The 12,814-nt window shown below is 44.0% G+C and overlaps 1 protein-coding gene and 1 long non-coding RNA gene across 3 annotated transcripts in view; one reads left to right on the top strand and one right to left on the bottom strand.

Annotated features, from left to right (window-relative positions):
* BFSP2 (beaded filament structural protein 2) overlaps positions 1-10,895 on the bottom strand; it is a 50,993-nt gene extending 40,098 nt beyond the window's left edge. Inside the window, exon 1 of the mRNA XM_073333212.1 lies at positions 10,434-10,895. Within this exon, the coding sequence (XP_073189313.1) occupies positions 10,434-10,889 (456 nt within the window). The 5' untranslated portion in view covers positions 10,890-10,895. The remainder of the gene's footprint in view (positions 1-10,433) is intronic.
* The window catches only part of LOC140907384 (uncharacterized), a 105,375-nt gene that overhangs the window by 53,740 nt on the left and 38,821 nt on the right, over positions 1-12,814 (top strand). The window lies entirely within an intron of this gene.

Consider the following 12,814-nt stretch of genomic DNA (forward strand, 5'->3'; position numbering starts at 1 on the left):
CCTTTAAACGTCCAAATGCACATTCTACCACCATTCTGCACTTGCTCAGCCTGTAGTTGAACAGCTCCTGACTACTGTCCAGGCTGCCTGTGTACGGCTTCATGAGCCATGGCATTAAGGGGTAGGCTGGGTCCCCAAGGATACATATAGGCATTTCAACATCCCCAACAGTTATTTTCTGGTCTGGGAATAAAGTCCCTTCCTGCAGCTTTTGAAACAGACCAGAGTTCCTGAAGATGCGAGCATCATGCACCTTTCCCGGCCATCCCACGTTGATGTTGGTGAAACGTCCCTTGTGATCCACCAGAGCTTGCAGCACTATCGAAAAGTACCCCTTGCGGTTTATGTACTCGGCGGCTTGGTGCTCCGGTGCCAAGATAGGGATATGGGTTCCGTCTATAGCCCCACCACAGTTAGGGAATCCCATTGCAGCAAAGCCATCCACTATGACCTGCACATTTCCCAGGGTCACTACCCTTGATATCAGCAGATCTTTGATTGCGTGAGCTACTTGCATAACAGCAGCCCCCACAGTAGATTTGCCCACTCCAAATTGATTCCCAACTGACCGGTAGCTGTCTGGCGTTGCAAGCTTCCACAGGGCTATCGCCACTCGCTTCTCAACTGTGAGGGCTGCTCTCATCCTGGTATTCATGCGCTTCAGGGCAGGGGAAAGCAAGTCACAAAGTTCCATGAAAGTGCCCTTACGCATGCGAAAGTTTCGCAGCCACTGGGAATCGTCCCAGACCTGCAACACTATGCGGTCCCACCAGTCTGTGCTTGTTTCCCGAGCCCAGAATCGGCGTTCCACAGCATGAACCTGCCCCATTAGCACCATGATGCATGCATTGGCAGGGCCCATGCTTTCAGAGAAATCTGTGTCCATGTCCTGATCACTCACGGGACCGCGCTGACGTCGCCTCCTCGCCCGGTATCGCGTTGCCATGTTCTGGTGCTGCATATACTGCTGGATAATGCGTGTGGTGGTTAATGTGCTCCTAATTGCCAAAATGAGCTCAGCGGCCTCCATGCTTGCCTTGGTATGGCGTCCGCACAGAAAAAAGGCACGGAACGATTGTCTGCCGTTGCTCTGACGGAGGGAGGGGCGACTGACGACACGGCTTACAGGGTTGGCTTCAGGGAGCTAAAATCAACAAAGGGTGTGCCTGTACATCAAGGAGTATTTCAGGCAGGACTGCACGGAGGGTTCCAATAAGAAATGGTGCACCTAAGTTATCGTTGTTATTGGAACAAGGAGGTTAGCCTGGCCTCTGATTGATACATGGCTAGATTTACCTCGCTGCACCTTCTCTGTGAGTGACTGCAGTGTGATCTAGACAGGGGAGGAGGAAAATGAGTACAAAACATATCTGGTCTATTTCTTGTTCTGACCCACTCCATCTATCTTTTACATCTTTGGCTGGCAGCAGACGGTGCAGAAGGACTGCATGCCATCCACATCTCATGGCTGCTTGGCAGAAGATGGTACAGTACGACTGCTAGCCATCTTCATCTCTTGCCTGCCTGGCATAAGATGGTACAATACGACTGCTAGCAATCCTCATCTCTTGCCTGCCTGGCAGAAGATGGTACAGTACGACTGCTAGCAGTCCGTATCGCCTGCCCGCTCACCATAAGACGGTTCAGTAGGACTGCAGGACTAAAGAGAATGACCTGGTCAAGTCACTCCAAATTTAGTCCCTGCGCCCATGTCTGCCCAGGCGCTCCCAGCCGACGTGGCCAGGAGCACCTCGGACACGACGAGGACGACTACCAATCGTATTGCACCGTCTGCTGCCAGAAGGCAATGGGTTGCTGCTACTGTGCAGCAAAGCCGTACCGCGTCTGCCAGCACCCAGGAGACATAGGGTGACGGTTACCTGAGCTGGCTCCATGCTTGCCGTGGTATGGTGTCTGCACAGGTAACTCATGAAAAAAGGCGCAAAACGATTGTCTGCCCTTGCTTTCACGGAGGGAGGGAGGGAACGGGGGCCTGACGACACGTACCCAGAACCACCCGCGACAATGTTTTAGCCCCATCAGAGTGCTCCATTGTGAGTGCTCTGGACAGCACTCTCAGATGCCCGATTGTTTGCCATTGCTCTGACGCTGGGAGGGGCGCTTACAGGGTTGGCTTCAGGGAGCTAAAATCAACAAAGGGGGTGGCTTTACATCAAGGAGTATTTCAGGCAGGACTTCACGGAGGGTTCCAATAAGAAATTGTGCACCTAAGTTATTGTCCTTATTGGAACAAGAAGGTTAGCCTGGCCTCTGATTGATACATGGCTAGATTTACCTCGCTGTACCTTCTCTGTAAGTGACTGCAGTGTGATCTAGAAGAATGAGTCCCCTAGACAGGGGAGGGGGGGAAGCAAATGAGTACAAAACAAATCTGGTCTATTTCTTGTTTTGATCCACTCCATCTATCTTTTACATCTTTGGCTGGCAGCAGACGGTGCAGAAGGACTGCATGCCATCCACATCTCATGGCTGCTCGGCAGAAGATGGTACAGTACGACTGCTAGCAGTCCGTATCGCCTGCCCGCTCACCATAAGACGGTTCAATAGGACTGACTGCAGGACTAAAGAGAATGACCTGCTCAAGTCACTCCAAATTTAGTCCCTGCGCCCATGTCTGCCCAGGCGCTCCTGATCGACCTCACAGATGCGACCAGGAGCACCTCAGACATGACGATGACGGCTACCAGTCGTACTGTACCGTCTGCTGCCACAAGGCAAGGGGTTGCTGCTACTGTGTAGCAATGCCGTACCGCGTCTGCCAGCACCCAGGAGACATAGGGTGACGGTTACCTTAGCGGGCTCCATGCTTGCCGTGGTATGGCGTCTGCACAGGTAACTCAGGAAAAAAGGCGCGAAATGATTGTCTGCCCTTGCTTTCACGGGGGGGGGGAGGGAACGGGGGCCTGATGATATGTACCCAGAACCACCCGCGACAATGTTTTAGCCCCATCAGGCATTGGGATATCAACCCAGAATTCCAATGGGCAGCGGAGACTGCGGGAACTGTGGGATAGCTACCCACAGTGCAACGCTCCGGAAGTCGACGCTTGCCTCGGTACTGTGGAAGCGCTCCGCCGAGTTAATGCACTTAATGCACTTAGAGCATTTTCTGTGGGGACACACACACTCGAATATATAAAACCGATTTCAAAAAAACCGACTTCTATAAATTCGACCTAATTTCGTAGTGTAGACATACCCTAAGACAAGCAACAGCAGCAGCTACTGCCTGTCCTACGCCCTCCTGCTGCTGCTGCTAGCAGACTAGGTAATTCTGCTGGAAGAGGGACTTTCCCCTTGGAAAGGAGGGGGGCTTCAGGCTCAAGGGAATCTCAAAAGCAGCAAAATTTAATTCTTTTTCTAACTCACCTGAGGTTATTATAGCATTTACCACGACTTTCCTTTTTAAGGAAAGTGCAGTTGGTGGCTCTTTAAAATTGGGTGACCAGATAGCAAGGGTGAAAAATCGGGACGGGGTGGGGGAGTAATAGGCACCTATATAAGACAAACCCCCAAATATCGTGACTTTTCCTGTAAAATCGGGACATCTGGTAACCCTACTTTAAAGGCCTGGAGGGAAACTGTCCATTTACTGTGGCAGTTTTACAGTTTTATCTGGGTAGCACTGTACGGTATGCAGTAGTTCACATGACACATTGGAGGGGTTGCATTTATTAAAAGTGCTCTGTCTTTTTTTATTAGTATATGTACCAGGTGATGCAGTGGATGTCATCTTTACCCCATTTTACTGAACAACAGTATAAATGGATGTGCAAAATCTGTATTAGCTGTTGTACTAATGTAGTGGTAATTTATGTACTGACCTTTAAAAATATTTCTTTTTATACTAGTTAATGTGATTTGAGGCCCAATCCTATTAGCACTCAGTATGTAGAATTCCTACTGAAGTTAATGGGAGTTCTGCATGTGGCGTGCTTACAAAGATCAGACACTCTGGAGCCAATCTAACTGCTATGAAAGTCAGTGGGGATATGAGTGTTATATTGGGGTTTTAATGCTTCTTAGCTGTGAATCTTCTATTGTTCAAATTGATATCCTTTTCTGAAGTTGTGTGCCACATATGCAGAACTCAGAGGCATCCAGTGTTAAAACAGAAGGGAATCTTGGCTTCAGGGATCTTCACAGAAACACATTCCCTATTTTATTGGTATGAAATGCAACATTTGAGTGTAAATGGGTGAATTAGTTTTACAATTATTCCTCTCAAGCACGTTGTGCTTTTTTCTTTTCTTTTTTAAACTGAGAAGAGTAAATGGAGCTCATAATGAGATTTGACTTTAACATTGGGCACTTACGTATAGGAAATCAAAAAAATAAAGCACTAAGTTTTCCAAGTGTTATGGAGCAACATGTAAGTAAGGGTGCTAATCATACATACTCATTTAACATATTAAAGAATGTCGAACAAATTGTTCCAATTAGTTATGCAGTAGATTTCATTATCAAGTGGCCATTGGGAAAAAATGCACATATGCTAAGTAACAAAGCTGTGGCATGCTGCCTTATTTAGCTCAATTGTTCATGCATATTCTGAGGTTTTATGTAAAAATCTGTCTAATATGTCATGTTCCTGTAATTTAAAGAAAAATTAAATATTAGGACAAACTTGAAAAACTAAAACTTATTCAGTCCAAAAACTATTAACCTATTAACTGTGGCACTAAGCTGCTAGAGGCCTCCTACTGTTGGTACAGAAATCACAAACCTTTTTTAAATGACATGAAAATCAGTTACCATGGAAATGACTGTGGTAGCAAAAATTCACCTTTATGATTCCATTAAAAGGGCAGGTAGGAAGAGTAAATGGAAACTGTCAAAGAGAAGAGTAATTTAAACATAAATGACAGATAATGATCCAATAAAATTAAAAACATAAAATTAAAAATGGGTTTGTTTTCAAAATATGTCCAAGTTTTCACTAGTGTGAATACCCTTTTTGAAATATTTGGTATGTGGTATGGTTTACGGGGACAAACCATCCCGATGAGTCGAAAGAATAGTAAATATGGCAGGTGACCAGCTTGGCTTAATGGTGAAATCCTAGCAGATCTTAAACGTGAAAAAGAAGCTTACAAGAAGTGGAAGGTTGGACATATGACCAGGGAAGAGTATAAAAATATTGCTCGGGCATGTAGGAATGATATCAGGAGGGCCAAATCGCACCTGGAGCTGCAGCTAGCAAGAGATGTCAAGAGTAACAAGAAGGGTTTCTTCAGGTATGTTGGCAACAAGAAGAAAGCCAAGGAAAGTGTGGGCCCCTTACTGAATGAGGGAGGCAACCTAGTGACAGAGGATGTGGAAAAAGCTAATGTACTCAATGCTTTTTTTGCCTCTGTTTTCACTAACAAGGTCAGCTCCCAGACTGCTGCGCTGGGCATCACAAAATGGGGAAGAGATGGCCAGCCCTCTGTGGAGATAGAGGTGGTTAGGGACTATTTAGAAAAGCTGGACGTGCACAAGTCCATGGGGCCGGACGAGTTGCATCCGAGAGTGCTGAAGGAATTGGCGGCTGTGATTGCAGAGCCATTGGCCATTATCTTTGAAAACTCATGGCGAACGGGGGAAGTCCCGGATGACTGGAAAAAGGCTAATGTAGTGCCAATCTTTAAAAAAGGGAAGAAGGAGGATCCTGGGAACTACAGGCCAGTCAGCCTCACCTCAGTTCCTGGAAAAATCATGGAGCAGGCCTCAGAGAATCAATCCTGAAACACTTGCATGAGAGGAAAGTGATCAGGAACAGCCAGCATGGATTCACCAAGGGAAGGTCATGCCTGACTAATCTAATCGCCTTTTATGATGAGATTACTGGTTCTGTGGATGAAGGGAAAGCAGTGGATGTATTGTTTCTTGATTTTAGCAAAGCTTTTGACACGGTCTCCCACAGTATTCTTGTCAGCAAGTTAAGGAAGTATGGGCTGGATGAATGCACTATAAGGTGGGTAGAAAGCTGGCTAGATTGTTGGGCTTAACAGGTAGTGATCAATGGCTCCATGTCTAGTTGGCAGCCGGTGTCAAGTGGAGTGCCCCAGGGGTCGGTCCTGGGGCCGGTTTTGTTCAATATCTTCATAAATGATCTGGAGGATGGTGTAGATTGCACTCTCAGCAAATTTGCGGATGATACTAAACTGGGAGGAGTGGTAGATACGCTGGAGGGGAGGGATAGGATACAGAAGGACCTAGACAAATTGGAGGATTGGGCCAAAAGGAATCTGATGAGGTTCAATAAGGATAAGTGCAGGGTCCTGCACTTAGGACGGAAGAATCCAATGCACCGCTACAGACTAGGGGCCGAATGGCTAGGCAGCAGTTCTGCGGAAAAGGACCAAGGGGTGACAGTGGATGAGAAGCTGGATATGAGTCAGCAGTGTGCCCTTGTTGCCAAGAAGGCCAGTGGCATTTTGGGATGTATAAGTAGGGGTATAGCTAGCAGATCGAGGGACGTGATCGTTCCCCTCTATTCGACATTGGTGAGGCCTCATCTGGAGTACTGTGTCCAGTTTTGGGCCCCACACTACAAGAAGGATGTGGATAAATTGGAGAGAGTCCAGCGAAGGGCAACAAAAATGATTAGGGGTCTAGAACACATTACTTATGAGGAGAGGCTGAGGGAGCTCAGATTGTTTAGTCTGCAGAAGAGAAGAATGGGGGGGGGGGATTTGATAGCTGCTTTCAACTACCTGAAAGGGGGTTCCAAAGAGGATGGCTCTAGACTGTTCTCAATGGTAGCAGATGACAGAACGAGGAGTAATGGTCTCAAGTTGCAGTGGGGGAGGTTTAGATTGGATATTAGGAAAAACTTTTTCACTAAGAGGGTGGTGAAACACTGGAATGCGTTACCTAGGGAGGTGGTAGAATCTCCTTCCTTAGAGGTTTTTAAGGTCAGGCTTGACAAAGCCCTGGCTGGGATGATTTAACTGGGAATTGGTCCTGCTTCGAGCAGGGGGTTGGACTAGATGACCTTCTGGGGTCCCTTCCAACCCTGATATTCTATGATTCTATGGTGTGCCTAAATTTGAGGCCACATTTGTATTCCTAGTCAGTGGAACATGAGTGGACTAAAGAAGCTACAAGCTCTGAAACTGGGAGAAGGTCTCTCTAGCAGTTGATGGATGCCTTCATTCTGTTTATTTGAATGACAGTTTCAAGAGCTTTTAATGGGGGGAGTCACCAGTACAATCAGCTATTTTCTTGAAAGAGTTGAGAAGATGAACTGATTTTGAAAAGGAAAGCAAAGAGGAAATTTAAGAAAGGGAAAGTTTAAAAAAAAAATCAAAAACAGACCTATATTTTGTCAGATAAGCCCAATAAACCATTAGGTCTGGTATTGTCCCTCCATCAGCAACCTATGCCTGTTGTTTAACCAAAAGACAGACAGATCAGAATGATTTGAAGCTACCATGCAACTAACTGTATTAATTATCAGCTTGGACAACTGCTTTTTATTGAAGCAAGTGTACACATGCTAGTTGGGACAGATGCAAAGTGGGAGGATTTCTACAGGAACAAAGTGAATTGAGAAAATCTTGCTGAAAGGAATGTATGTGACAGAAATTTAAATTTACTTAATTTTATCCTTCTCACCCTATTCCTTTCAGTTCCTTTCCCAATCTGCTTATGTAAAGTGAAAAAGATTTAAAATTCTAATTAAATGTCTATTCCCCAAAATAGAAAGTTATTTGTAATGAGAAATACAAGAACCTGAAAAAAGAGTGCTTAAACTAATCTTAGTAAGTTTATAGGGGATGAGTGGTTAGTTAAATCTCCATGATTATTCAGTTGGGTGTGTGTGAATGAAAAAGGGGAAGGGGGAACTTATTTTGTCTATCAGATGGCAAATAGTACAGTTCAAATCCTAGAAGTACAGAATAACAGAAATGGAAAAAATGTGGCAGGCCAATTTCATCACTGTTGTGATTTCAATGAAGATTATGTGGTTCTGAGATTTTGGAAGATCACCGGAGTTTTCTTTATGGAACCCTTCATTTGCAATCCATCTCAGTACAGTGGGAGTCAGCTATTGTCCATATCCATTCAAATGGGAGTATTAAGTTTGAAAGAAATAAAGGACTGATCCTTTAATTAACTGCAGCATTTAAAATTACATTCAGTAACTATTTTCTAGGGGCTTAAGGCCAAGGAATCTCTCTCTTCTAAACTCTTCTCTAGCGCTAAACATTTAATAATCACTCAAACAAGGAAGGTATGTTTTCCTCGTCCTTTACATATCAGGAAGCAGTGATTCTGAAAAAGATTTAGGGTTGTGGTGGATAATCAGCTGAACATGAGCTTCCAGTGTGATGCTGTGGCCAAAAGAGCTAATACAATCCTGGGATACATAGGAGAATCTCAGGAGGAGTGTAAAAAGTTATTTTTCTTTTATAGTTGGAACAGATATGACTGTTGGTGGAATACTATGTCCGGTTCTGGTGCCCACAAATCAAGAAGGATGTTGATAAATTGGAGAGGGTTCAGAGAAGAGCCACAAGAATGTCTGGGATAAAAACCATGCCTTTTAGTGATAGACTTAAAGAGCTCAATCTGTTTAGCTTCGCAAAGAGAAGGTTAAGGGATGACTTGATTACAGTTTATAAGTACCTACATGAGGAACAAATGTTTAACAATGGACTCTTCAATCTAGCAGAGAATGTGTAATCATCATTTATCCCTGCCACTTGAGCTAAAGAAGTAACTCTATTAGTCATCAGTCAGTAGCAACCACTAGAGGGAGACATGGTTACACTATTTAAGCCACTGTATTACACATGCACCTTCAAATCAGGTACAGTATTTGTGTATGCAGTTATCTAGTTTGAGTGTTCAAATGTGGGGGTTGTATGTACCAACATGGGGGCATATGCATGCACAAATGCACTGTTGGCAGCCAAAAGCCAGATGCTTTCAAAAGTTGGTCCACAAAGTCCATTTAGGAACATACAGGCAGTCATTTATCATGTCCACCTCTGTACAATGCTAAAGGGGAAAAATGACTCATCAGACATTTATCCTTCCAGGCTGTTACATTAGGGAAAAGTTAGTTTACCCTATTTACTGGGGTATGGTATTCACTGTCAAAGAAAATTGATACTTTCCTATACTCTTCCCATTCATTCTCTGAATATGAATGTAATAGTAACACTCATAGTTTATCATCTACAGATCTCAAAGTTTTTACAAAAGTGGAAAGCATAATTATCACTTGATGGGGAAACTGACTTAGTGATTTGCCAAAGGGTACATAAGTGATGAATGGCAGAGCTCAAAATTGATCCCAGGTCTCCTGGCTCCCAGTTGGGCACTATATCCACTGGACCACAATGAAAGAGTGTCTTTCCCTCTCCCACCTTGTTTTGCTATATTCTGATGAAGGGACTGATTCTCCAACGGGAGAAAGTACTATCTGATGGCTAAAGAATAGGTCTAGGACTCTGAATATTTGGGTTCTCTTTTTGGCTCTGCCACTGATCCATTGTCTACCCCCAAGGCAAGTTACTTCACCTATGTGTGCCTTACTTTGCCCAGTTAGAAACCACCCTACCTCTAATGTGTTGTGAGACTTAGCCAATAAATATTTTTAAAGTATTTTGAGATCCTCAAATGAAAGAGTATGCTTTGTGCACACTGCACAAGTGAAACATTAAGATTCAAATATTAGCTGTTTTTACTCTCACCTTTCATTAGCCCTGCAAAAAGTATCACTTGCAAGTTTGTATTGGCTTTCCAGGTTTTCCTATTCTTTTTCCATTCGACATAAACATGGTCACCATTTTACAGTCAGGTGCTAAATATTTTTCTTCACAAACATTGTATAGAATGTGCTGCCTAACTTGTGTATAAAACACTGAGTATGTGGAGGACAGGGAAGGGTGAGGGGATGGTGGGAGTGTCCAGGCGGGAGCTACCTGGTCGTGACCATGTAATAATTGCTTTTAACTAAATAGAGCTTTTGAAAATGTGGTCAAATAAATCAGAGAATAAAACTGAAATCTGAATTGCTAATTAAAAACAAGGTTGTGATGATATCAAGTTGGTGGATAAACTTATTCAGTCTTAGTAGTTTTCTTTTAATAATTCTGCTCCTCATTGTAATAAGCACAACTAAGAGAAAATAACTGATTTTAATCAGGCCAGACTATAACACCTAGGGGTGCATTTCAGTCCCTCCCTTTCCCCCCCCCCCACCCCGTGTAATGCCTGGGGCTGCTCTCCTGTTTAATAAGCATTTTCCACAATACACTGTGAAATTATAATGTTAATTATGATGAAGATAGATTTGAAATCCTTCATCTAGGGCATTGGAATCAGGCGGCATTTATCATCAGCATCAAAACCTACTGCTAGGGGTTTGCTAATGATTCATTAATCTTTTTAATTATTAAAGTTCTTGTACTCACTTGATGATAGATAGTCTCCCAGTTCTCTCTCAGTGCTTCCCAGCTGTTGACATTGGATGACTTCTTTTCCAGGTAGATTCTGATGTGCTCTTCCAGCTCTTGGTTGACCTGTTCGAGAGCTCTCACTTTCTCTATGTACTCCACCAGGCACCCATTCAGGCTCTCATAGGATAGGCCCCTTCCCTTTTCCAGCCCCTGGGCTAATGGCACAGTTAAACAGGAGCTGCGCAGGCCTTGTAAGAAGACACTGCTGATGCCTAGGGCTCTACGGGACACGCGGGTGCCTAGGCTGCTCACACCTCCAGTGGGGACAATACCCACATAGACACCTCGGGGTCTAGGTAGGCTGCCACTACCCCCAATGCTTAACCTTTGGCTGGTAGCCCCAGTGCTTTCAGTCGTGGAGGAAGAGGGCTGTTGCCCCAAGAATGAAGATCTACGTCTTGGCATGGGCATGCTGCAGCTAGAGTCTGTTGCACTAAACAGGTTGACTCTGCCTTGAAGCCTCTGTGCCGTACCCACACTGGTAGGATTTGCAGAACCAAGCAGATTTTTGGTTTTGTGTTGTTTTTGCTTTGTCCCAACTCCTTCTGGAACATTAACATTGTTTCACTGATCATCACAGGCATGGTTGTCACATTGGGGCTTTTCACTGGGTCAGCAAATCCATTTAAAAAGAAATCTCTCTGCTGCTACTGCTGCAAGTATAGCATATGAAAAGGACAAAGCTGTTTACGGTGACTGCAGAACAATAATTTCTTATAGTGCAGATGTTAAAATAAAACTGGTGTTTTCTAGGCTGCAAGGCAGACAGATTCTTAGCATATTACATATACATATATATTACACACACACACGGCTAGATTCTGGCACCCTTATTCATGTTGAGAAGAACCATACTTCATGAGTAGTCCTATTTGTAGAATCACGGAAGTGTAGGACTGGAAGGAACCTTGAGAGGTCATCTAGTCCAGTCCCTGTACTCAAAGCATAATAATTAGACCATTCCTGACAGATGTTTGTCTAACTTGTTTTTAAAAACCATCAATGATGGAGATTCCACAGTCTCCCTAGGCAATTTGTTCCAGTTCTTAACTACCCTAATAGGAATTTTTTTCTAATGTCCAACCTAAGCCTCCCTTGCTGCAATTTAAGCCCATTGCTTCTTTTCTGATTCTGAGAGGTTAACTAGAACAATTTAACACCCTCCTCCTTGTAACAACCTTTTATGTACTTGAAATACTGTTATGTCCCCCACTCAGTCTTCTCTACCCCAGACTAAACAAACCCATTTTTTTCAGTCTTTTCAATCTTTCCTCAGAAGTCATGTTTTCTAATCCTTTAATCATTTTTGTTGCTCTCCTCTATTTTTCTTCAGTTTGTCCACATCTTTTCTGAAATGTGGCTCCCAGAACGGGACACAATAGTCCAGCTGAGGCTTTATCAGCATAGAGTAGAGTGGAAGAATTACTTCTCTTGTCTTGATTACAACACTCCTGCTAATACATCCCAGAATGATGTTCCCTTTTTTTGCAACACTTACACTGTTGACTCATATTTAGCCTGTGATCCATAGTAACCTCCAGATCCCTTTCTGCAGTACTTCTGCCTAGGCAGTCATTTCCCATTTTGTATGTGTGCAACTGAGGCCTTGTCTACACTACAGGGGAAATTCGATCTAAACTACGCAATTTGAGTTACTTGAATAGCGTAACTCAAATCGACATAGCTTAGATCTACTTACTGTGGGGTCCATACTACGCGATGTCGATGGGAGATGCTTTCCCGTTGACTCCCCCTACTCTTCTCAATCCAGTGGAGTACAGGAGTCAATGGGAGAGCAATCTGCAGTTGATTTAGCGGGTCTTCACTGGACCCGCTAAATCGACCACCAGTGTATCAATTGTCGCACGTCGATCCGCCGGTAAGCATAGACAAGCCCTGATTGTTCCTTCCTAAGTGGAATACTTTGTCCTTATTGCATTTCATCCTATTTACTTCAGACTATTTCTCCAGGTTGTCTAGATTATTTTGAATTATAATCCTGTCCTCCAAAGCACTTGCAACCCTTCGCAGCTTGGTATCATCCGCGAACTTTATAAGTGTACTCTCTATGTCATTATCGAAATCATTTATGAAGATATTGAACAGAACCGGAGCCAGGACCGATCCCTGCGGGATCCCACTCAGTATGCCCTTCCAGCTTGATTGGGAACCACTAATAACTACTCTCTGGGAACGGTTTTCCAACCAGTTATGCACCCACCTTTTAGTAGCTCCATCTAGGCTGTATTTTCCTAGTTTGTTTATGAGAAGGTCATGTGAAACAGTAGCAAAAGCCTTACTAAAGTCAAGACATACCACATCTACCATTTCTTCCT

The sequence above is a fragment of the Lepidochelys kempii genome, chromosome 2 (genome assembly GCF_965140265.1).
Source record: "Lepidochelys kempii isolate rLepKem1 chromosome 2, rLepKem1.hap2, whole genome shotgun sequence".
Lineage (NCBI taxonomy): Eukaryota > Metazoa > Chordata > Testudines > Cheloniidae > Lepidochelys > Lepidochelys kempii.